The following is a 23,846-nucleotide window of genomic DNA, read 5'->3' as shown; positions in this document are numbered from 1 at the left end:
CATTCCGATTGTGTGTTTTCAAGTCACAGCAGCCTGCATGGCATGATGTGACGACAGCGATACGAGTAGCATTTCCGTGCTGTTCACGCAATTAGCGCATTCAGGCGCGAAGATGCTTGGTCGGTGAAACGGTCGTTGAGCAAGATAGCGCAAGACAGCGCAATGGACTTGCGCGTCATCACATTCGACCTGCTCTGTCGAACTTGGGGCCAGCTCGAGAAGCATATGCGATGCTAAGACCGCTGAGTCGGGTAAATACCATGGGTGAATTCACGAAGATGCGTCCACGCTGAGACCTGCATTGGTGGGAGCAAGCTTCCGTCGTCTCTCTTTTATCTCAGCGTACATGAAGTTGGGCACGAAAGATGGGATGTCCTTGACTTAAACAGAAACTGGCGCCGATGTGATGATGACCAGCTTGGGTTGATGAGGCTTCATGAACAGAAATCGTCGCTGCATGACTTACCATTTGCATGGAGGGGCCTACAATGTCACACAGGAACATCTGTTCTTCGCTTCAACATGTTGCGCGAGGATGCAGAGTCCTTTACCTTATGCACAGTTTGCTATGGACGTGCTGCATGTCATTTGTGTCTGTACGACCATACTCTGGACTTTTCTCGAACATTGGTGCTGATACGACCAACTGGGATGGTACTCGTCGGTCCACCATATCCTCGAGCTTGCAGACATCTACCGAATACCACCAACATCATGTGATGGAAGCATCGCATCATGCAGAATTTTGGCTTCATGTGGGCATTTGACGAATAAAGCAGCTGGGCTTCCTTGTTGCAGGACGCCGGTTGGGCACCAATCGAGGTCAGACGACAAGCTGAAGTGGACGAACACGGCATACAGAAATTCCAAGGACAAAGTGAGGCAGCCAGAAATCATTGCGGCAGCCGCTGTACGCCAATCACCGACTTTGCTCACCTCGCTAGAAGGACCTTGCAGGCATCCAATGATCATGATCGACAAGCCCATTTTCGTAACAAGCATCATCATTGGCCACGATAGGCCTTCTGCAGCAGGCGCCGTTCCGCGTTGGGACCGTCGTTACAGGGTTCGACCCGTGCCAGTCTGCCAGAAGACAGCTGCAAATCTTTATGAGGGATAAGGCACTGGAAAGCCCGGGAAGTGGTTCTCTGCAAGCTAAGCATGCCTAGTACAAAGGCCACCGAACGCCACGACAAGGGCACCACAGGCCGGAACTTCTGCGAACTGCACGAACCCCTACCACGAGAAACGACTGGTTTCACGATCAGCGAAGCCTCCGACGTTTTGCCCAATCTGTCCCATAGTCAAACTCTCCTGTGCCTGGTCTTGATGGCATTGGCGCCGTCATCCGGAAACCCTTCCTCACTTCGCGAAACGCCTGATCATCATGGGCGTTATCGTCCTTTTTCCAAGCCTCCAACCCCAATCGTTCGATTGCCTTTTGCCCTTGAGACCAGTAGGCGGCATGGGGCCATCTATATCACCCTCAAGATCCGTCCCATCCCATCTTTCGAAAGGACCTTCCACTACCCTTCAGTGTTGCTACCGCTTCACTTTATCTTCGCTGATACCAACCCTTTAGTTTTCCACGCTTCTTGTTGCACCTGTTTCACCACTTCACGGAGCTTTATTAGTATGACTTTCATTGAGATGTTACTGACGTTTGAGCCTTATCGGCTAACAATGCCTTAGATTGGATCAATACCTTTCCACCTCTCGTGTTCAGCACACCCATTGGTTTAAAGTCCTCCCAGTCTACCACCATGGATTCCAATGTCAATGCAGCCATCGAAGTGTTACGGTCTTGTCGAAAGGTTTACGATGCGGAACACCAACATCTCTCTCCTGAACAGAGGGAGAGTGGTTGGTCTCTTCACTGGGCTGCCATTCAATCCGCCATGACAGGTTCGGCATCGAGTTTTCAACTTGGTTCTTCGGTCCCTCAGAAACGATCCGCGTCCAGTGCAATGCTTATTGGTATGGAGCCCGCCTCGAAACGGGGTGGCCATGTATGTACTCTTGTCATGTTACCCTCTTGCTTGGTTTGACGGAAGACAAAGGCTTCCCTGGCGTCCTCTGCTCCCTCGGCACCCTATCTTGAACGACACCATTCCGGTCCGAGTCCTTCCAAGGGTTCGCCTGCTCGCCCTTCCATGCCGGCTTCACCTGCGGTGCAAACAACTGCCACGACAGGTCCAGTTCTTATTCCTCGCCACAACAGTGGGCAACGACGAACACCAAACGCTGGATCCTATCCAACTCGGTATCCTGGATCGAACCTCAACCACATCGAAGAGGTACACGATATGTCACCAACCGACTTCCTCGCTAACCATGGCGACCTCTCCTTGACACCTCCCATGAATGTGGAGCGTGGTGAGTCGCACAATTACCTCTCTCAGCTTACATCACCGTATGCTTCAGCAATAGAGTCACCGGCGGGTTACACCCCGATGACTGCTGCTAGTGATGCAGGTCTCACGACCGCGTCGACGATCATGTCAGAGCCTATGACTCGGACAAGCACAAATGATGTTCTCTGCGAGCCGTTTGGGATGTTTCGCATGGACTCGATGTCGAAACTACCCCAAACGGCAGACATGCTTGAGATGCCTCAAGCGCATTTTGTCGATTCGCAGTTGTTTTCCTTTTCTTCTGTTGTTGGAACCGACTCCGGTTGCAACAACTTTTCTCATTTGTCTTTTCCTGATGATGACTGCTTTCCGTCATCATCATCTCCTTCTAGCTATGAGATGAAGAATTCGCCGTCATCCGGCAGCAATGCTTCATCTGTTTCTGTTTCTTCTCATCCGTCTCATCATGGCTTGCGTCTTGACTCTCAGAGTCAAGCTAGAGAGACGCTTCTTCCGCAGGAAGTCGTTGTCCCTCAGACTAGTAACCTAGTTTCACGACCGCTAGCGCCCAAGTTGCATCGCACAAAGAACACTTCGGCTAGCGATGCCGACGGCGTACGCGAGCCCAAGCTCATCGCTGTCAAAGCCGAGGACGGTACAGTCAAGCACAAGGCCGAAATCACACGCGCCACGCGCCAACACCCCCCTCGCAAGACGACCTTCTGTCAGTTCTGCAACGACCAACCGCAGGGCTTTCATGGCGACCACGAGCTCCGCCGCCACATTGAGCGTCACCACGCCCAGGTGCGCCGTGTGTGGATCTGTAAAGACGCCTCCGCCGACGGCACCTTCTTGTCGAGCTGCAAGGCTTGCCGAACAGGCAAGACCTATGGCGCCAACTACAATGCCGCAGCACACCTACGACGTGCACACTTCAACCCATGTAAGAACCGTCGCGGCGGCCGTGGCAAGAAATCCGAAGGCCGTGGTGGCATGGGCGGAGGGAACAACCCGCCAATGGAGTTCCTCAAGAACTGGATGTTTGAGGAGCTCGAGACGAATCTCAATGGGCGCACGGTCGTTCAGGATATAGTGCCCGACGCCATCTTTGAGACAGCAACGGTCAATGAGATGGTCAACGCTGCACCAAACGGCGCGGTCGGTGTGGATGACTTTGGCCTTGCCACTGGCGACATGACGGCCATGGGCATGTCGAGCTTTGATATCATGTCCGAGCCTTTGTACTATGATAACTTGCTACAGCCGACAGGTGCCTTTGGTCAGAATAATGGGTATTTTATGCCCGAGCAGCAGGCGATTTTGCAGTACTAGGAGGATGATGTGATGATGTTGATGCCACTGAGATGATGAAGACGATGAGGAGGATATCTGCAATTCTGTTGTTGGGAGTGATGTTGACAAGAGACATGGCCTTTGTTTCAATTGTTTCTCCCTGTTGGCCGAGATGGCCGTGGTGTCGAGGTTTCACTTTTCATGGTGTGGATGGTTCGTTTGTCGGCCTGCCGGACGAACATGGCTATTTCTCTACATTACTTTTCAGATGTACACGACAATCTCCAAGACGGCGGCGGGAAATATGTGACAGTCATCCCTCGCTACTGCAGGGTTTTATATGCCAGCACAGCGGCCTGGTCTTTTTGGTATCAGCTGGTCATAGACCGGTTTGAGGTCTTGGTTATTCTTCTGTATCAGCAACGATTTGGGCACGGTACGGAACACGGTTGGGAATGTATATAAAAGTTAGTGCTTTTTGAATGGTCATGATATCGAACATAATGACTATGTTTCTGCAGTTGTTCGCCCGGGCAGAAGTGTCGTAACGCAGCACAGTCGAGCTACTACGTAGTATGCGACCCAGGTGTATCAGGTGTATCGAGGGTATGCACGGACTCAGTGGCTGAGCAGAATGTGGCGACCAATGAATTATATGTGCTAGTTGTCCGTCATTCGACGCGTGTCCGCAAGAAGCAGGAAATGCTGGTATCTGCGAGCATGATTGGGTTACGAGTACGGAGGCGTGCACCAAATGTAGTTGCCGCGCTAAAGTTGAATGACGAGGACGTCAAAAGACCATTTATTTTCTTTTCCGTTGCTCCGGACAACTATCCCCGGAGATATCGGACCTCGTTTCTTTGCCCCTAGCTCCCGCCTATCCTCTACCATTAAGGCACCTAAGTGGATTACCTTCAGTTAAGACTTTAGTTAAGGTTGCCTAGAGCAAAAGAAAATCTCATGTCAGGTTGTGATCCTTCGTCATTCAACTTTAGCGCGGCAACTACATTTGGTGCACGCCTCCGTAAGTCGCTTAGCTGTTCGTTGTGTGGCTTAGCAGTTCAACATGGCCATGGTGTCGTTGGTGTTGCGCCCGTTGCTGCCGCCGTCGTGCTGCTGTTGCTCAGCTGCGCCTAACGAGTTTCGCAGAGGTTATTTGCGAATCAGGCAAATGCATCCAGGACAATCCAAGCCTCGGAATTTGGCTAGACTCATCAGATGATATGGTAGCAACGCGCCAGTTTCGTGGCTTCGACGTTGGTGAAGACCAGAAGTCGCCTCTCAGTTCAGCTGTAGCCAGATGTACAGATAGTAGTGTGAGCTGTGCAGAGGTGTACCGTACGGTGGCCGTAGAAGTGAGTACTTTCGACAATCTCAAACAAACCTGTAACCCAATCCCTAAGCTAGGTAGTCCTTATAGGGGCTTATTAGGGGCTACACGGGCCATTCGGAAAGACGGCAGGAGCTCAACTAGGCCAAGAGGTGTCCCCCATCCCCTGCCAGCAGCTAAACGCAGTCAAGCTTTCACCCAGACTTGCCAGGTGCAAGCTCGTCCAGTCAGCGTAGTCGGTGACTCTCTCAAGTCCCTGTCTCTTCTCTCTCTCAGTCTCCTCCCGCCTCCACCTCAAATAAATCCGGCCTGCGCCTGCGCTTCTTCCGTTCTTCGTCTCGAAACCTCATCACCACACCCTTCAAACTAATCGGCCATCTGCCCTCCCTCTGTTCACTCGCTTCCTTCAACGTTCTCATCGACTTCGCCCTACCTGTCTTCAAAGCCAACTTCACACAACATGTCGAATCAAGGATACTACCAGCAAGGTCCGCCTCAGGGCTACTATCCTCCCCAACAGCCTCAGCAAGCGTAAGTCCGTCCGAACCATTTTGTCTTTTCCTATTGATTCAATTCACGACGTGGGTGCCGCAAATCGATTGCGCATTCCCTTGTCCTGCTTCCATTTCACGACTCTCTGTCTCCCTCTCCCTGGCCTGGCGCCTAGTTGAAGAAGCGGCCCCCTGCCCTGCTCTTTGTCGCTTCCAATGCGAAGGTTGGCCTTCTTCAAATTCCAGCCCACGCAACCCTTTCCAGTGTCAAGTCATCGCTAACACACCGCTTGTCCTGCAGCTACGGACAAGGATACGGCTACCCCCAGCAGCAACCACCCATGCAATACCAACAAGGCCCTCCTCAGCAAGTCATTGTCCGTGAAAAGAAGGATCGAGGATGTCTGGGCGCATGGTAAGGAATCTGAAACACCCCTTCAACCGAAGTCACCGTGGCCGGTCGTCAACTAACAACCCCCAAAAATAGTCTTGCCGCGCTTTGCTGCTGCTTCGTCTGCGAAGAGGGATGTGAATGCTGCGCCGACTGCTGCGAATGCTTTGCCGAATGCTGTTAAAAGGGGATTAATTCAACATGGGAATGCACTGCCCAAAAGGGGAAGGGGAAGGCAATGAAGGAACGGTAAAGACTGGGGGGCTTGTACCGGTCCAACCGTTCTCATGTGACGAAAGGACTCATACTCGATCCACTGTTCATCACTGGCAGTGCAGAACAGCAAAGCGATAATGGCTCGGCGACGAAAGATATAGCATGACACATAACCGGCTGTCTGGTTTGCGGCGAAGAGAGAAGTGGTGAAGAGCTTTCCAGTTTTGCTTTCGGCCTTGGTGCGAAGATCGAAATGATGGCGCCGTGTCCAAGGGTAGCGTTTATTGAAATTCAAAGTCCTGATGTTTCTGCTGCTCGCATGAACTTCTTCTTTCCAAACTACAGGCTGTGTTACTCATGCACCAATTCTACCACGCAGATTCTATTACTACCGTTCTCGTGACCCTTTCTAAGGAAGAGAGGTCATGACCATTCTCAAGGCATCAGCTAGCGGGAATACTGACTGCCTGAACTACCTTTTAGAGACCTAGTTACTGCAAGATACCCGCGATGAAGGCGCTGGTGATGATGGGCGCAACATGCAGGAACTCCGAGATGACGGCCATATACCAAGCCTGCCTCCACACAACATACCAGCCCACAGGTCCGGGTCTTGACATTCAAGCGGAAGATCCATGCCAGATAGAAGCATATATATAGGTTGTGCCTTCTGGATGATCGGGTTTCAATGCCACACGCAGTGTCTGTCAACAGGGCTTGTGAGACCTGAAAAAGATAGGCAAGAGCAATGACAAGTCCAAATGCGACCGCCACAATTACAATCGGAAGGATCAGAGGAGTCTCACTTCGAACCTGATACCACTTCTGGCCATGGAAACGGAGACTGACCGGTTTTGCCATTTCTCTATATTCAATGAACAAGAGTTCAATGCTTTTCTCTTCCATTGTTCAAAGTCATCCTCCCAAGAATCAAAACAACGAAGCACAAGCGTTGGGTATATGGATATTAAACTCGACAAAGGACTTGAATGCAGTCCAAATCCATCTCAAAAAGCCATCAACGTCCTCCCGGCTTGCGGCAATGAACCTCCTTTGTGTGTGGCCAGGTTGTGAACTCCCATATCTGCTATGCTGGTCTTTATATGTTCATTAACGATAGTAAGAAATTCGTCCCCGGTTCGAGTACAATCCCAGCATTGACAAATCTGTCACAGTGGATGTGTCAAGACTCTACTTAACCAAACTTGCAGCAGCTGCAGCAGCGGCCAAGTCAGACCTTCCACTCATACTTCTTTGGCCAACGGTCAGCCTCGTCAAATTCGGATTCGAGATCGAAGATGCCATGGCCGCATGAGAAGCCTTTTTTGCCTGTGAAGTTCCCTGTGAAGGTGCCGGCACAGTCGACTGACGCCTTGCTCCGGGCTTGTTGGGAGATGATTCTTGCCTGTTCCCAACGGGCGCTTTCAAGGTGGTGGACGGGGGCTGTGGTAAAGGTCTGGCAATGCCCGCAGTACTGACAGAATTGACCCTCTTGATGGGAGAGTTGACTGACGAGAGATTTCTCCTGCCATTACTAGGGACTTTGATCCCCGTAATAAATTCGTGCTTGTTGGCTTCGAGGGGATTCATTCTTCGAGTGGGATCCCATCTCAAGCACTTCACAATAAAATCAAGGAATGCTTCATCGTCACATTTGAGGACTTGTCGTAAATCTTTAGAACTGGGTCGTCTCCTCCGACCCTTGGAGGATACCGTTAATCGTGGCTTGCCCATTGAGTCGAAGAAGAGCTTTTTGCGGCTGCTCTTCTCAATCAAATGCTTTTCTGGAGGACCGAAAACTTCCATGATGCAAGCCAGTTGTTCTTGTTCGTTTTCGCCGGGGAAAATAGGGTACCCAGTATAAAGCTCGGCCAAGATGCACCCAACACTCCACATATCTATTGGCATGCCATAAGACATTCCGAGAATAACTTCCGGGGATCGGTAAAACCGTGACTGGATATAGGTGTACACTTTTTCGTTTTCGAAACAACTCGAGCCAAAATCGATAACCTTGATTTCGGAATGGACAGGATGCGCCAGCAGAATGTTTTCCGGCTTCAAATCGCAGTGGATGACTTTATGCTGTTGAAGGAGAATCAGAGTCTGAAGTAGTTGTTTCGTGAATCGTCGGATCAGTTTGAGAGAGAAGCCTCGGAAATCGTGAGCTTTGATGAATTCGTAAAGGTTCATGCCTAGAAGGTCAGTTGATATACACAGGTGGCCCCGGAAATAGAAGCTCTGGTCGAAGTTGACCACGCTGTACTTTTTGTGAGGGTCCTGGCCAAACATGTTAGCTGTATTTTTGTACTAGGACTGTGGTATTTACCCATTCTTTCAGCTTCTGGAGAATATTAACCTCCACAAGTGCTTGTTGGTGGAACCTTTTCTTGTTGCGAATGATCTTCACGGCAACCAAGATTCCAGTTTTGTGATCGACACAGCGGACAACTTGACCAAAACTTCCCTTTCCAAGCACGTCGACGACCTCATATCGGTAGGCCAGATGGTCCCCTTCGATGATGTTGTAGTCACCTCTCTCATCATCGTAGCCGAAATTCGAGGACGCAGAGTTCAAGTCTCCCATAATCTTTCGAGCGCTCAACGCGCCCGTAAAATAAATGTCTGGGTAGTCGACAATTTCCCCGCGTTCAAAGATGGTCAGGTCGAATATCCGGGACGCGGTTTCATGAGACATGCGTTTCACGGGTTTGGCTCTGGCTCGGAGAGCATCAAGTTCACGTGCAGCAGACTCGAAGTCCTTTCTCTTGTGGGCCAACTTCTTCATTTCGTCTTCGGCAACCATATCATCTCGATCGAGAACGGCTTCTGGCTTTTGTGGCGGACCTCTCGCGCCCACGAGGTTAGGCGTGCTTGCGGACACGGATCCGGATCTATTGGAGTGGATCATGAGGGTTCGCACCGACTCCAATGATGGGCGACTGTTTGCAGTCGACATCGTACTATCAAAGCTCTCTTGTCGTTCTGGAATCAGCTTGATGCTCGAGGTCGACGTCTGCCGTCTCGACCTAATGTACGATGGCTTTTGAGGACTCGGATTTCCATTATTGGTGTTCGCCCAGCTGGCTGAAGCTGGCAATTTGGGAGGAGGCATGTTGTCATACTTCGCCGAATCGTCCTCCTGCACTTCACGCTCTGCGACCTTTGGTTCGCTCTTTTTCCGGCTCAATTTTCTCCTGAGTGCAGACGTCGAAAATGCAGATTCAATTTCCGGCTGCTTGTCCACCGAAGGAGCTGCGACTTCAGCTTTGGGAGTTACCGAAAAGCTAGGAGCGCGAGGACCATTGGGCCGCGCTTGACTCGGAGTCCGGTGAAGCTGTTCGGTGTTAAAGTTGGGCCTCATAAAATTCATAAAGTCGTCAGTCTTGGGTACGGATGAAGAGACAAATGGCGAGATGTTACGATTGCTGGGCTTGTCCTCGAACGCAAAGGGCGGCAAGCCTGGACTAATATCGCTCGGTGGTCGACGCTCATCTGATCGAAGAGCATAATGTGAAGTACTACTTCGTATGGCAAAAGCTTCGTCCCCAGCTTTATGTCCTCGGGAGAAGAAGCTCGCCTTGGAGGCGGTCATAGGAGTGCTCGGTGTCTTCATGACAGCACGATTCCCAGGGGGTGTTGCTGGTTTCTCACCCACATCTGATTTTGTGTTGAGCGACTTTATCTTGGCAGATGTAGGTGTACTCAAGGGTAGCAGATTCAGAGGCGGCAAACGGAGATTCTGGACGTTCTTCTTGCCTGCTTTGGCTTGTGGCTTCGGTTTGGGTTCCGTTTCCGCCACTGGAGGTGGGACGGGTATATTGGAAGACGAACTAGGAGCCCGAGGCGTTTCCAGTGCTTTCATAGCATCAGCTAGGCTGGAGACTCCTGGACTCGCCGAGCTTGGTGCTTCAAAAGGCGGCAGACTTGAGGATCTGGCGGAAAAGAAAGGTTGATCTTGTTCACTTCCCGGAGATTCGTAAGCTTTGGGTATTGCCGGGACCGGCGGTACTTCCAGTTCGTACGTGGCGTTGGTAGAAGTATCCAACCGAGGCTTCGGTGTCGGTAACCTGGAGGAATTCATCACTTGTGAGAGTCTCGCAGCGTTGTTGACGATGTTCTTGACCGAGCTGTAACTAGTATTGGATGATAATGACTGGCCAGAGCTATATGACTTGCGGTTAGGGTCTGGTGTCGTCCTCGAAGACGATGGCGTCAGACTTTTGCGACTGGGAAAGCCAGGTGATTGTAACTCGGTTGAAGGTATTGATGGTATTGGCTCGGGCTGTGGAGTCGGCGGTGCTTGAGAAATGCGGCTTTGAGGTAAAGGTGGTGCAGGTGGAACTATAGACATCCTTTGCCTCCGACGAGCATCGGTTGGGCTTACTGTCCGGGCACCCAATCCTGTTGCGTGATGAGGCATTACCGACGTGCGTCGATTGCGATCACCGTTCCCTCCAGGAGTTGTTGTCCTGCCTGGAGTCCCACTCCTTCGCGTTGGAGTATGATGAGCGCTGGACGTCGACTTTGACAGATCCGGCGTTCTTGACGGTGTAAGAAGGTCCTTGGATGCTTGCCTTTTGGGCGCCAGGGAAGGTCTTCCCTTGATTGTATCGCCTGTTCTTATATCCTCTGAGCCACTCTCTTCCGCGCGATGATTTATCCCCCTTAGCGTCAGGCTCTTCGTACTCTCCGCACTTGACTTTCTTGCACCAGCACTTGGGCGACGTTTCACCGCTGGTTTGTCTGATGGATCTGGAGGGACAAATGTGCCGGGACCAACTGATTTTCTGGGTGCTTTGGTAGTAGCGTTTACGTTGTTGAACGAATTTGGTGGAAAATGACTTTGCCTCCTTCCCCGTAGGATCGATGTGGTGGTACCAGTCATTGAGCCCGACCCGCCAGAGTTTCTCGACGCTGTGGACGCCGTTGAGCTTTTGCGAGTGATCGGAGTTAGGCCGGAGCCTTTGCGGGAGGGTATAGGAATAGCGGGCTGTGACACCGGCTTCTTGCTTTCTGAGAGCGTCTCGGACGAAGGAGGTTTCTTGATTGAGGTCCCTCGACGAGGAAGCGGGAATTCGTTCAGACTCGGTTCGGTGCCGACGATCGTGTCTTGAAAGTCGTCAAAGTTAAAGGTCGGCTCGAGGAAATTGCCAAAGTCCAGATGTCCATCCCGCTCCTCCTGCGCTGATGGTTTGGCTTGTATGGATGCAAAGCTGAATCTGGAGATGTCGTTGATGGATAGTTCGTGGGTATAGGAAGCAACAGCGGAGTTCCCGCGTAGGGAATTAAATTGAGGATTTACGGAATTGCTTGCGGACCTGTTCATGTAGAGGCAGGAGTTAATCGATTGTAATGTTTGGGCAGGAGTGGACGGGCCACGACCAACCTTTTTCCAGTCCCATAATCCAGCGGGCGCGGGCCCATGGGAGCTTTGGCACTAGGGATGGAAGATTGTCTTCTCCGCGAACTGAACGTGGATGAGGTACTGGCATTGTCACCCGGATCGCGTCGTGGAACTGCCGATGTTGAAGAACTGGAGAAGGACGAGGGAGGTTTCTTGGATGGGGCATTCTCTCCTGCAAGATTAGATGGTGTCAGCCCGGATTGATCTGCTGCAGGCGTCCTCTGCATGAAGTTCGTACCACCGTTGTCCAAATCATCGGCTCTGACAGGATTTGTATGTTTGGACTGGCTGGCTGTGGAGGATGCATGTTGTCGGTAAGGCATCCTTGTGATGGCAACTCGAGCCCCCTGGGCAGTGTAATCGGAGTCCCTTCTCTTTCACATAAAGCCTGCTTGCCTCGACATTGAACACCCTCTAAGGTGTCCGATCAGTCATCTCGTAGGTATCGAGGGTCGTTGAATAGCAAGTCAGACGGGCGTCGTCGCGACCAGGGACTGGGGTGCAGATTCGGAGGAATGATTTGACCAGTCGAGTGGTTGCAGCGACAGGGGAGCGGACGCGTGAGCTGGAATGCCGTCAGGGGAACATGGATATCCGAATATCCGCTTGACGATTTGTATAAGGAGAGGCACCTGGTCACAATCAGGGCTGTGGAAGAGTAATGCTGAGTATTGCTGCACAGGGTTTTCGCTACAGAGACAAAGGTGAATTGATGCGGTGACAACAATAATCTACGCTCATTGCGGTCTAAACGGAGGTGGGATCTGGCCTGCTCGTTGGCGGGAGATGATGCAGCGCAGCACAGGGGTGATGGCTCTTGGAGGCACCACCCAGGGCACCATTTGGAGCTGGCTTGCTGGGTATCCGCAAAACTCGACCTCTAACCAGAGGCCCCGAACGGCGGGAGAGGATCCAAGCATGCATTAAGCCAGCACCTGGACCACACGATCGACTGTTAGGGGAATTGTGGCCAGCCACCAGCAGCGAGGCTTTCCTGGTTCTGGGTTCGTTGTTGATGGTTACGAATAGCCTCCATCATGCCTCGCTTGCTGCAAAGTGCCCACAAATTGCCAGTCAACAGCAATCAAGTTGTTATGGTCTGTTAATCTCGTCTCGAACCAGACCCCGGAGATTTTAATCGTATGGACGGCCATCCAAGATCTGCATTTCACTCCAGGGGAGTCACATCATACAGTAGCGAGGTTGGTTTGACATGCGAGGGTAGGGAGTGAGATGCACTAGTTAGTTATCAGACGCTCGCTACTCGTATACCAGAATTGTAGTGGCTTCAATGGTAGGTGCGCGAGGCCATAATTCTATCTGAGCAACCCCTGAAGGTCGATACCAGCGCCTTTGAAATGGGCGCGCCACCGATGACCCCACGTGACTGATCTTTGTCACGTGTGACGACAAGCCACATGCTAGCCGACATCAACAACATGCCTCGATGCCTAGGCTCAAACAAAGACTTCACAACCACTCTGTTGTATAACAAATGCCGGCCTAGCAGTTCACATTATCTTGTCAGCATGACTGTGGGTGACCAAGAGGGCCAATAACACAACATGATGGATGAATATACAGCGGACGCCTTCGCGAACCGGGACGAACCTGTCCCTCTAATATCCGTCCGAGGTGACGATGTCGAGTCCGGAGAAGAAAAAGCAAGTCCAAGGGAGAAGATCAAAAGATCCGTGTCTCCATCACGATTAAAAACAAAAGGACAAGAAGTCGTGGCCGCCCAACTGGAAGAGCACGAACCAAGTACACCTGGCAAGTTGTCTCTTCAAGACAGACTCTTTTCAAAGTAGGTGTCATCCATCAGCCTCTTCAATTTCCCCAGGCAAACGGTTATTGATTACCCTTCAGGATTCTCCAACAAGTCATACCAACCGAAGATGTTGGAGGCGATGCAGTTACTTCCCCTACATCTGTCGACCGCCGTTCTTCGAATTATGTCTCCCGTCCAGCCTTCAGCCTCCCTTTGATGACCAACAACTTCCGCCGCTTCAACGCACGCATTGGCATCGTCTTCGTCTTCCAAAACCGCCTCATTCGCCTTTTCACCTGGCGTACACCAACCCACACACTCTCCTTTCTCGCCACCTACACCTTCATCTGCCTAGATCCATACTTGGTCGTCGTGCTCCCGCTTGCCGTGGCGTTACTCTTCGTAATGGTCCCGGCATTCACATCTCGTCACCCGCCTCCGCCACCCTCAGCAACAACCTCTAGCACCACTCCCTACTCCTACCAGCAAGCCTACACAGGCCCGGCTCTTGCTCCCGCCCAGACCATCAAACCCGCCAGCGAAACTTCGAAAGACTTTTTCCGCAATATGCGAGATCTCCAAAACAGCATGGCGGACTTTTCCAACCTTCACGACGCCCTGGTCAAAACCGTCGCGCCCGCCACAAACTTCAGCAACGAAACCTTCTCGTCCCAGCTCTTCCTGTACCTCACCATCCTGACCACCCTGTCCTTCATAACCGCGCACCTCCTCCCGTGGCGCTACATCGCCCTTACCCTGGGCTGGGCACTAACCATCTCGTCCCACCCTACGGCGCAATCCTGGCTCATCAAGATGCAAAAGCGCGCCGAAACCGAAACCCAACTCACTCTGTCCGACCCCAAGCTCAAACACGCACACTACATCCACGGCGTTCCACTCCCGGCCACGCCCGCCGCTATCCAATCCACTCTCGCCGCATTTTCGGAAGTCACACTCTCCACGACTCCCGACACGAAGGAGGTCGAGATCTTCGAACTCCAGCACCGACCCCTCCAGTCGCTCACCACCTCCAGCGCCAAGGCGGCCGAATGGCAACCGCACCTCTTCACACCCTCGCCTTATGACCCTCTATCTCCGTCGCGCATAGCAGGCGACCGACCCCGGGGGACTCGCTTCTTCGAGGACGTCGTACCGCCCGAAGGCTGGGAGTGGGCCAGCAAGAAATGGGAGCTGGACCTGGAAGCGGGCGAGTGGGTCAACGATCGTCTAGTCGTGGGCGTCGAGTACGATGTGCTGCACAACGACGGTGAGGCAGCATCGATCGCGACAGATCGCCGTGAAAGCGTCAATGCGGATTTTGGCGGGTGGGTGTGGGACTTACCGCCGGTGCCCGGCAGTGGCGCGAATCGCGAGGATGATTTGTGGTTGGCGTATGGCGATTATGATGTCCCCTCGCTGAACAAGGAGGAAGAGCAACGGAAAACGAAGAAACTAGCAACAGGTCACAAAAAGGCAATGAGCAAAGATTGGGAGGAAGGCACTGTGTTCAATAGTAAAGGCAGGACGGGCGAATGGAGGCGCAGACGCTGGGTGAGGCTGGTGAAGAGACGGATGGTTGATACAGTGAGTTGAGCTGTTGGTGGTAGACTGGACCTTTGTAAGACGTCCTTGGTATGTAGGTATGATATGATGAGAATATGAGGTTATCTGACAAAACAGTGTACTAAGTTCATCGTCTTCATCTTTTCTCCTGGGCCTGATTCTATGGCTGGACCGAGCTCGAAAGGACTAGGTAGGTAAGCCAACTATAGTACGACGCAAGACAGTGCGATCCCCAAGAACAAACAGATACGGCATGATCTCCGAAAGACTCTATTCGTATTGGCTCATGGGATTCTGCATTGATATGCAAGATAACTACCTAAGTACCAGGCTCCGTGTCCGTACGCTCATGTTCCATTCCCAGATCCTGATAATGAATGGTGTGAGTGCCAATGAATGAGTGATGTGGACACCGGTGCAGGCATATCAATGCTGTCCAGGCTGAGGACTCTGCACAGTGGACATCTTGCAACATTTTTCGGCCCAGTTTCCCATCAAGTTTATCCATTTCGCTCCATTTCTCACCAGTTCTTATTTGTTCAGCCCCGGATCTTGTTTGCAAATTTTGGAAATTTCCATCTATCCTTGACTCTTTCACTTGGCAATTCGTTTGTTGACATCCCTGATCAATGACTATGTGTTGTCCGTCTCTCATTGCTGGGTTTCCTTTTGTCTTGCTTCGATATTGACCCTCGCGGAAGGTCTAGACCTCGAGAGGCTCTTTCTCGTTAGTATGACTAGCCTTGTGGTGCAGTATCGACTCAGTCTCTTGGCTCTTCTCAACGCCCTTCTCCCAGTCGATGATTTGCAGGTCCCGCTCAGCTGAGTTGGCAGCGTTCTTGGTTGGTGTCTCTCTGATGGTAGCGTCATCCAGCATGAATGAACTTGGTTCAGATCCCGTGACCGTGCAAGCAGTCAGACTCGGAGACTTGTGCACATTACTCTTCATTGGACTGAACATGGGCTTCTGCGGCGATACCAAGATCACTTCTTCCTTCTTCTGGTTGTCAATGTCGGCTGACTTGACGCTCATGAATAGTGAACCGAGAGGGAGGATGAGGTAGACTGATGGAAGGAGGAGGGCTGCTGGGAGTGTCATCTGATTGTCTGTGTACACGATCTGGAGGATGCAAAAGATCACTGTATGGACGAGTCAGTATGAGACAGTAAGTACAGCAGTGTTGGGGGCCTTACGTGGCACGATGAAAGACTGCGCACCCAGTAGACCGACCAAGTTCAATGCCGAGTGGTAAGCGCTGTGGGGAGTGAGGACTGATGACGGACGTTTCCAAATGATGTTCATGACCGAGCATACATTGACGAGTGAATAGCTGCCGATGCTGATGGCGTAGATGATCAAGTAGACGTTTCTCAGCATTTTTGCAAAGAAGGCCGGGTACGTGATGTCGTCATGGATCACGGTGATCTGGTAGATCCAGTAGACCATCGAGGCAATCAAAGCAGCGAGCGAACTCAGTGCGAGGTATGTGAGGAGTATGTAGTAGACTGTCGGAAACCGAACTTTGAGTCCAGACATCAGCCCCTTTGCCTGGAGCCAGAGACAGAGGGAAGCAGAGATGATGGCGAGCCAGTTTGTTACTCGGGTAGCGGCGTAGAGTGCGGTGTACTGGGTCGTCCAGATGCTTGAGCTGATGTCTCTGGTGAGCACGACGTACGCGGAGCTGGCGGAGAGGCCAGGTGTGACGACCGAGATGATGTCCAGCATGAGATGTATCATCATGAAGATGAGGCCTGCGAGGAGGAAGGAGTGGAATAGAGTGGTTCGTTTGCGGCTGGGAGTCAGAGCCAGGAGGTAGATGAGAGCGGCCCAGACAAGACCTGTTGCGATGCCTTCACCGATAGCGTAGTTGAGACTGTACTGATTCCATGCGTCGATCATCTGCCAAGTCAAAGTTCTCCTAGCACCATGGCTGTAGACAGGAACTTCGAAGCTGGGGTTGTTGTAGTACTGGCCGCCGATTCCAGCGGTAGGGAAGGAAGTGGCGTGCCCCACGGGCATTGCCGAATTGACCACGGCAGACATGCTGACGGAAGCAATACGGAGTGCGCGATAGGGGAGAAAGGCAGAGAGGTGTAATGATGTCAGTATCAAGATGGAGGGAGAAGATGAAGGGTCGAGTGGTGTGCAGATGGAATTGGGAATGTTTGTTGGCAGCGAGATGCAAGAGTTAATTGAGCTGTCAAGGGAAAACATCAGACGGATGGTGTGTGAAGAAAACAAACAACACCAGAGAGAGGCAGTATTATCCTCCTGTGACTGAAGGCCTCCATTGCAGAGATGAATCTCAGCCACCCTCCCCGGTCATCTTACTGCACACTGATATTCTGACCTTGTCCGCGCTTTACAAGTCTTGACCCAGTAACCCATGTTTCATTGCTCCGTTCAATCTTTGATGGGAAAAGGATGAAGCTTCCCAAGGTGAGAGACATCAAGAACAATACCAACAGCTTCATATTGTTTCCCCTGTCCTACCTGAGAACCTTGCTGGTGGTATCGACCGGCACAACCTCCGTGCTAAGACTTGACAGCGACGTAAGGACCAAGCAATGCAGCAAGACTAGACAAATCAGTATTTTCTCTTCACTCAAAGTCTGGAGGCATTAGGCAAACCCAGTGGGAGAAGAAAGGAAGAGAATGGGGAGATGAAGTCCACATTAACGAACCATTTTCGGGCCATTCTCACATTTCTGCTTCACCGTACTTCATCCGGCCGACCACAAATACACAATGGGCTTTGATCTTGCTCACCTTCATAAGCAAAATGATTACGGAGTAGCCATCATAGCTTATCATCACTATTCTCATGTTGTACTGGGCTTGGTCGCCCTCTCCATCACTTCCCTGCGTTTGCTGATTCAGAACTTGGCGCAGTCGCGGCCAGTGCAAAGATGTCTGCGTCGACTCCCATAAGATTCTCCCAGGACATCGTTCTGATCTTGACGCTATCCAGCAAAACACATTTTCGCTAATACCCAGTCAGTCTCTGCTTTCATGCCTGCGAAGACCAAGCTCACCTCTGAGGAGTCCGGTTGCTTCTCGTCTTCCACCTTCCATGGAGCCACTGCCGACCCGGGCGAAAAGTCGACGCGCAATTCGACAAAAGCACGACCTTCGAACATCAGATCCGACAATCACGTGGAGGGCCTTCTTTCGGGGCTCACCTTTAGCAGTCCGTGACAACATCGCCTTCTTCAAGACCGGATGCCATTGTGTGATCTGTGCTGCCGTGAACAAGACTCCTCGACACTGCCTCTTGAACTTCCTGGAGGCCTGGAAGTCAGGATTATTTTTGGGTGTCGTCGTGAGCACGAGACTCTGCAGGTTCGAGAAGTCCTCGCACACAAAGCTCAGGAAGCGCTTGAATTCAGTCTCTTTGAGACTGCCGGTTTTGACAACTTTTGGCACTCCGACTTCCAGCTTTCTTATCCTGCCGGCATTGACTTTACCGAATCCGGAAAGGATGCTGTTGTAGTTGAAAGAGGTGTCTTTGACCGCAATGAATCTGTTCTGGCCATACAGAACCTGGGCAGCTTCTTCGTGGATGAGGCGATTGACATACAAGAGAGCCAAAGGCCCACGGGGCATCGGATGCGGCTCGTTTTTGTACTTTTGCACTTGCACCCATTCCTTCCTTCTCCGGACGTATTTTGGAGCTCCTTTGAGGTATGTGCTTGAGGCGTTGCGGAAAACGTCCAGACTCCAATCCTTGACCAACAACAATCCATACATTATGGCTCTAACGTCCGGCGGTAGGGATAGAAAGGTCACCGACTGACCGGCCTGTGCAGCATGTACAGATCAGAAAGCTGACAATCTCAAACAGCCAAGAAAAGTGGCATACCTTTTTTTGACGAGGCAATGCCTTTGAGACTTTTCCTCTCTTCCGGTTCTCACGAATCCACTTTCGCTTCCAGGCTTTGTTGCGCTTCCGGTGATTGTTGCCCTTCCGGGCTTTGTAGCGCTTTCGGACCTTTGAGGCCTGCAAGACCCAAGGGCCCTCCGCTCCCCATGACCCAATGTTTGAGCGTCTCGTCGAATATGCCGAGGATGAGAGTCGTTGTCTTCTGAGTTGACGTGCGTGTCTACGGCGTGACAACTTCCGCAGCAACCGCACCCACTTGCTCACTGGGGGCCGAGTTTTGCTCATCTTGAGATTCGGCTGTCATTCAGGTCTTGACTGTGCTTGCAGACTAGCGCGTTAGCAGTGCTCGCTTGGAGGGCTACTCAGGTTCTCACCTTCGAGACTGGTGTAGGAGCAACTCCAAGGCATGTGCACATGAATGGACTTCCGATCTATGAAATGTGACAAGCGATGGGAATGAGTACATGGTATCGCGACACTCTTACTTTTCAGAAATTCCAGATTCACTCCTTGAGCCCTGGTTCGATCGGGTTCTACAGCCGACTGCCGATGTTCTGGAGGCGGTGAGGTGTTTTCAAGCACGACAATGGTAACGAGCAGGTGAAAGCAGATTAGGCGCTTCTGGGACAATGGATGCTGTGCATTATCCATTTTCTGGACAAGGTAAGCCTCACTCCCCGGGGAATCCAAGCACTTGCGCTGTCTTGTCCGCCAGTCAACAGACACTGCTGAAAGCGACGTCTTCTGCATTCACAATTTTCGCACTCCTCAGAAGAAGCCGAAATCTGGAGAAAGATTCACGCCACTGACAACAACAACAACAGCGGATGCCGCTTCAAGTATTCACATGTGCTGCAGGCTCAGAAGCCTTTGCGTCTTCATCGAGTGCAAAGTCTGTCGCTTGCTGATTCAAAAGGCCGTCCCACTCTGTCTCTCTGATCTTTGGGCAGTCCAAGACAATATCCTACCATGGAGTTAGCAAAGGCCACTCTTGAACGCAAAGCACACTTACATCAGTCACGATTGGAATCGCCTCAATGTCCAATGTTGAATTTGGTCTTGCTATGTTAACACTTTGTCCGGCAGGCAGAAGAAAGACAGCAAGGCGGACCTGCATCTTTGTGCCATGCCAGAAAGTGACGAGAGATCCTCCGCTTGTGGAGCACCAAACAGCCTTCTTTAGATTAGAATGGCGTTGGGTGAGATGCGCAGCAGTCAGGAGGAGAGCTCGTCGCTCCTCGCACCACTCTAGATGCTGATCATGTGTTGCAGGACTTTCGTTATAAGATTCGAACTTGACGCTCAACTCGAGGTGGACAAGTCCTGTCAGTGTCGAACAAATGAAATCAAGAAACCCTGGGAGGTGGTTGGTCCGATCTTGCTTCACTGGCTCAGGAATACCGAGGGATACCCTCTTGATGAGAGCAGCATTGGCTCGACCGATGCCATGATCTGGATCATTGACAAAGCAGCCATTGAAGCCCCGCACATTGAAGTTGACAAAGTGGTTCTCCCCATAGAGGAATGGGATCGCCTCGTTGAACGTCTGGCGGCAGACGTACAGGAGACTCATTGGGCACTTCCCGGGGAACGTAAGTCCAGCCACGGACCCTTTCCGAAGTGCGCCGTAGCCACGGTCATAGTATGAGTCATTCTCGCTGAACATGGAGAAGCACACTTTGACGGATGTCATCTTGGTCATGACAAGCTTCCAGATGATGTCTCTCACTTCTTTGGGCATGCCCAGGAGCTGCAATTCATCTTTGGTGGATGGACCCGAAGCCTCGGCAGGATGGGGAGATCTATACCATGGTTGCTCAATGCTGGTAGAGTCGAAAGTCACAATGAGGTCTTCGAATGCACCGTCATGCGAAGAACAACCTTGACTGTTGGAGCCCTGGTCACGGTATAAAGCTTCCGCTAAGACCATTGTTTGCTGGTTATCCTGGGATTCATGGTCTTCTTCGTCCTGCTGGTTAGCTCCTGAGACAACGGCCACGTCTTGCGCATCATCAAGTGACTGGCGCTTGTAGGCTGCCTTGATGTCAAGTTCCACAGTGGAATGCTGATGTTCTGGCAAAAGCAGGTCGCTTTCGGACATGGCGCTGGTATTGGTGAAGGCAGATCTCTGGCGAATATTCGGGAGAATATCAGGGAAGTGTTGGTGGTTTCCTCCTTATTTATAGGTATATGTAGGTGCGCTGTTTGGACCTCACTGCATTGAATTAAATGAAGTTCTCTGACAGCCAGGGAGGCCTCACCGGTGATTGCCACTGGAACACCGCCGTCTTATGACACTCCAGCAACTCCATCCCCGGCTGGCTTGTGGTCGTAGTGAATGTGGTAGAGAAAGCGGTGCATCAGACGAGCGGATTTATCGTCACATGGTGGGACGTTTGATGATATGCTGCATCATTCCCAATAACAATTCGTATTTGATTGCTGCGTAGCAGAACAAACACCTTGTTTGGTCAACATCCACGGCACCTAGTCTTCTGATTTCCAGCAAGCATAAGAACATTGACGCTGCGGACATTGGTCGTAGACAATGAGTGGTGACCAGAGAGCACAAGGCTGTTGAGTTTGATGCCAAGGCCAGGCTGCCTTGTCCTGCTGTCGCCCATTGAGCAAGTACCTGCTTCATACGTTATACAATCTCTTCAAACTCCAGTTTCCTTCTCCATCTTGATACTCTGTTTGTACATCAATCTGACTTTCTTTTCGTTGTGTGAGAGTATTTCTTTTGACTCGTGAAGATGGTTGCCGCGTTTCTGTTCCATCATGATGCTGCTGGAGGTGAGACAATGCACGACTTACCTCTTGAAGGGGACTCTAGTACTTGGTACCTGCCGGACGAAGTTTTCGACGATGCCATCATCCTGAGCTCAAAGCTTGACCAACAGCATTCTGCAATCTGTCTTGGTCAGTTTCTACATACTTCTCACTTCCTCGATCACTAACCGAGCAATAGAGACTCACCCTGATTTCGTCCTGCTCCGCGTCTTTGATGATAGCGACGATGGATGTCGTGTGCTCACTGACGATGGATTGGAATTTCGCGTCCCAGTCTCGACCTCGACACATCTCAAGTCGTTCGTCCTTCACTGCGATGTACAATTCACCACCACCACGACGAATAGATGGGCCATCCGCTGGGACGTGACCGGCGATATTTCCGACAGTATGAGACCACCTCCTCTACCGATCGTCAGCGGCCTTCCACGACCCATGTCCGATGAAGAGACCATGGAGGATGTTGTCAAGCCTATGGGCCCCGAAACAGAAGAGGCAGCCAAATCTGACACATCCTCTCGATCCACATGCTCACCCACCCCGCCACCTTGTCGAGGTCAGCTAAAGTCTGAAATACCCAGAGGCACTACCGAAACCGATGACAGCTTCCTCAGCAAGGCCTCGACCGTTGTCCCCACCGAACCTGAGGACCTGCAGCTGGCGGAGAAGATATGTCCTAAAGACCAAGCCGTGGATGTGGAGGCTGATACACCTGCCGAACACGTGCGCCGCTCACCTACTCCACGAGACACAGTCACAATTGCAAACGACCATAAGAGCCTTGAGAGCCCTCCTTCCTCAAGGGGCCAGAAAACTGGTGGATTAGGGAGTGATAGTCGGCGGTCGACACCAAAGTCTGACTTTGTGCAACAATCTCCCACAGGAGATACAACACCAAAATTCAACCTTGACAAACAATCAAGGAAACGCAAATTAGTGGACATAGAAGCGGCTGACGTCGGCCAAGACAGCGAAGAAGATGACATATTCAGCACCCAGAATACTCAGCTAGCGAACAGTGTGAGCTTTAGCAATACACCGAAACAAGGAACGGCAAAAAGAGGCAGAGGGAGAACAACACCCAAGAGGAAGCCACTGTCCGTATCTAATCAACCGACTATCAGCCCAGAAAGCCGTGCTGGGACTCAGTCACGCTCTCCACGGAAGAGAGCGCGCAGAGATTCTGTGGCGTCTTCCGGAAAACAATATGCTGGGTCAACACCAGTTGTGATCTTCAGCGGTAGCACGGAAATTGACCAGAAAAACAGCATGATGGAGGCGTTTCGACACCTGGGAGGACGTGAGACCAAGTCTATCAATGATGCCACTATGCTGTGTGTTGGCAAAGGACCATTCAAGAGAACCAGCAAGTTGATTATAGCCGTGGCAAGAGGCATCGACATTGTGACCGAGGAATGGATCATAGAAACCCAGCGTCGCGGTTCGTTTCCAGCTGTCGATGAATTTCTGCCTCGGGATCCTTCTCATGAGCGCATACGGGATTTCAATTTGAAAGAAGCCATGCAGCGAGGCAAGCTCGGTCTGACGCATATCCTCTCTGGCACGACAGTCTTTCTCACGAAGCGAATTCGCACAGATCTTGGCAAGCTCGAACGAGAGCTATCCCAAGTCGCGACGGTGCTTGGAGCTGACTCGGTCCAAAGGCGGCTGCCAGCGCTCAAGGACAAAGAAAAATATGCTGAGCACGAGGTGCTGATCATAGGCGCAGAAAATGATCCTCAGGGAACACAGGTCGGACGATTGGGTCAGAAGCTATACAACAAGGACATTCTGACCATGGCAGTCTTGAGAGGAAAGCTGGAGCGATCGTCGGCAGAGTTTCTGATCGATGTGCCTGTTAAGGATGAGGAAGATGATTAGGTTTCACGATGGGGGGGCCCCAATGACGCTTGGTGACTGATCAAAACACCAGTACGAAGAAGCTGGCGCACTTGAATACTGAATTCGGTGAGTGATGTTCACAGACTCAGCCCCTTCTCAGCTTCTGAAGGGGAAGTGCAATGTTGAAGAGACGTGACAGGCTAACAGTCAGCTACAAGTACTTTTACGATGCTCGGATCGGTCAAGCGTCGTCCCGCAATTCGAGTGTTTAGCGAGCCAGTGATTTCCGTCCTTGCGTCCATCATGCGCCCTACATTTCCGCGACTCCGCGAGAGCCGAGCTTGCCCACCACAAGGAGCAAGCACGGGACTCGTCGACTTACATTCTTGCATGCTCATCCTCATGGTCGCCAGGCCTGTCGCGCGAGCCCGTCTTCATTCGTGAACATGGTGATTCAGACTGAGTCCGACATATAGCCATGACCGGCTGCTGAGGACAACTTCACAATCAT

The 23,846-nt window shown here is 51.6% G+C and overlaps 9 protein-coding genes across 10 annotated transcripts; 5 read left to right on the top strand and 4 right to left on the bottom strand.

Annotated features, from left to right (window-relative positions):
* Window positions 1–1,763: 1,763 nt before the first annotated feature.
* On the top strand, window positions 1,764–3,686 carry PV05_02767 (uncharacterized protein; the record flags this gene model as incomplete). The annotated part of the gene is made up of 2 exons (XM_013463357.1): window positions 1,764–2,009; window positions 2,055–3,686. The coding sequence occupies 2 exons, from the start codon at window positions 1,764–1,766 to the stop codon at window positions 3,684–3,686; spliced, it is 1,878 nt and encodes a 625-aa protein (XP_013318811.1).
* A 32-nt stretch (window positions 3,687–3,718) lies between these two features.
* Window positions 3,719–4,042, top strand: PV05_02766 (uncharacterized protein; the record flags this gene model as incomplete). Its single annotated transcript, XM_013463356.1, has 1 exon — window positions 3,719–4,042. One exon carries the CDS (start codon window positions 3,719–3,721, stop codon window positions 4,040–4,042), a length of 324 nt encoding a protein of 107 aa, XP_013318810.1.
* Window positions 4,043–5,224: 1,182 nt separating this feature from the next.
* On the top strand, window positions 5,225–6,447 carry PV05_02765 (uncharacterized protein). The gene is made up of 3 exons (XM_013463355.1): window positions 5,225–5,508; window positions 5,770–5,883; window positions 5,956–6,447. The coding sequence occupies exons 1-3, from the start codon at window positions 5,438–5,440 to the stop codon at window positions 6,041–6,043; spliced, it is 273 nt and encodes a 90-aa protein (XP_013318809.1). The 5' UTR covers window positions 5,225–5,437; the 3' UTR covers window positions 6,044–6,447.
* A 450-nt stretch (window positions 6,448–6,897) lies between these two features.
* Window positions 6,898–12,244, bottom strand: PV05_02764. Of its 2 annotated transcripts, XM_013463353.1 has the most exons (4): window positions 11,721–12,244; window positions 11,465–11,654; window positions 8,405–11,396; window positions 6,898–8,355 (listed from the first exon to the last, which is right to left on the bottom strand). In XM_013463353.1, the coding sequence occupies exons 1-4, from the start codon at window positions 11,803–11,805 to the stop codon at window positions 7,267–7,269; spliced, it is 4,356 nt and encodes a 1,451-aa protein (XP_013318807.1). In that variant the 5' UTR covers window positions 11,806–12,244; the 3' UTR covers window positions 6,898–7,266. The 2 variants fall into 2 exon arrangements, with proteins under 2 accessions (XP_013318807.1, XP_013318808.1); XM_013463354.1 differs by having other exon boundaries at window positions 11,465–12,244.
* A 577-nt stretch (window positions 12,245–12,821) lies between these two features.
* On the top strand, window positions 12,822–14,933 carry PV05_02763 (uncharacterized protein). Its single transcript, XM_013463352.1, has 2 exons — window positions 12,822–13,289; window positions 13,352–14,933. Exons 1-2 carry the CDS (start codon window positions 13,048–13,050, stop codon window positions 14,844–14,846), a joined length of 1,737 nt encoding a protein of 578 aa, XP_013318806.1. The 5' UTR covers window positions 12,822–13,047; the 3' UTR covers window positions 14,847–14,933.
* A 586-nt stretch (window positions 14,934–15,519) lies between these two features.
* Window positions 15,520–16,860, bottom strand: PV05_02762 (uncharacterized protein; the record flags this gene model as incomplete). Its single annotated transcript, XM_013463351.1, has 2 exons — window positions 15,520–15,956; window positions 16,011–16,860. The coding sequence occupies 2 exons, from the start codon at window positions 16,858–16,860 to the stop codon at window positions 15,520–15,522; spliced, it is 1,287 nt and encodes a 428-aa protein (XP_013318805.1).
* A 746-nt stretch (window positions 16,861–17,606) lies between these two features.
* PV05_02761 (uncharacterized protein) lies at window positions 17,607–18,985 on the bottom strand (the record flags this gene model as incomplete). The annotated part of the gene is made up of 4 exons (XM_013463350.1): window positions 17,607–17,803; window positions 17,853–17,947; window positions 18,000–18,618; window positions 18,680–18,985. 4 exons carry the CDS (start codon window positions 18,983–18,985, stop codon window positions 17,672–17,674), a joined length of 1,152 nt encoding a protein of 383 aa, XP_013318804.1. The 3' UTR covers window positions 17,607–17,671.
* A 550-nt stretch (window positions 18,986–19,535) lies between these two features.
* On the bottom strand, window positions 19,536–20,801 carry PV05_02760 (uncharacterized protein; the record flags this gene model as incomplete). Its single annotated transcript, XM_013463349.1, has 2 exons — window positions 19,536–19,664; window positions 19,713–20,801. 2 exons carry the CDS (start codon window positions 20,799–20,801, stop codon window positions 19,536–19,538), a joined length of 1,218 nt encoding a protein of 405 aa, XP_013318803.1.
* A 655-nt stretch (window positions 20,802–21,456) lies between these two features.
* On the top strand, window positions 21,457–23,374 carry PV05_02759 (uncharacterized protein; the record flags this gene model as incomplete). Its single annotated transcript, XM_013463348.1, has 2 exons — window positions 21,457–21,622; window positions 21,672–23,374. 2 exons carry the CDS (start codon window positions 21,457–21,459, stop codon window positions 23,372–23,374), a joined length of 1,869 nt encoding a protein of 622 aa, XP_013318802.1.
* Between the last annotated feature and the right edge of the window lie 472 nt (window positions 23,375–23,846).

Source organism: Exophiala xenobiotica (genome assembly GCF_000835505.1).
Source record: "Exophiala xenobiotica strain CBS 118157 unplaced genomic scaffold supercont1.2, whole genome shotgun sequence".
In the NCBI taxonomy this organism is placed as follows: Eukaryota; Fungi; Ascomycota; class Eurotiomycetes; order Chaetothyriales; family Herpotrichiellaceae; genus Exophiala; species Exophiala xenobiotica.
This window is presented reverse-complemented; position numbering and strand designations above follow the sequence as displayed.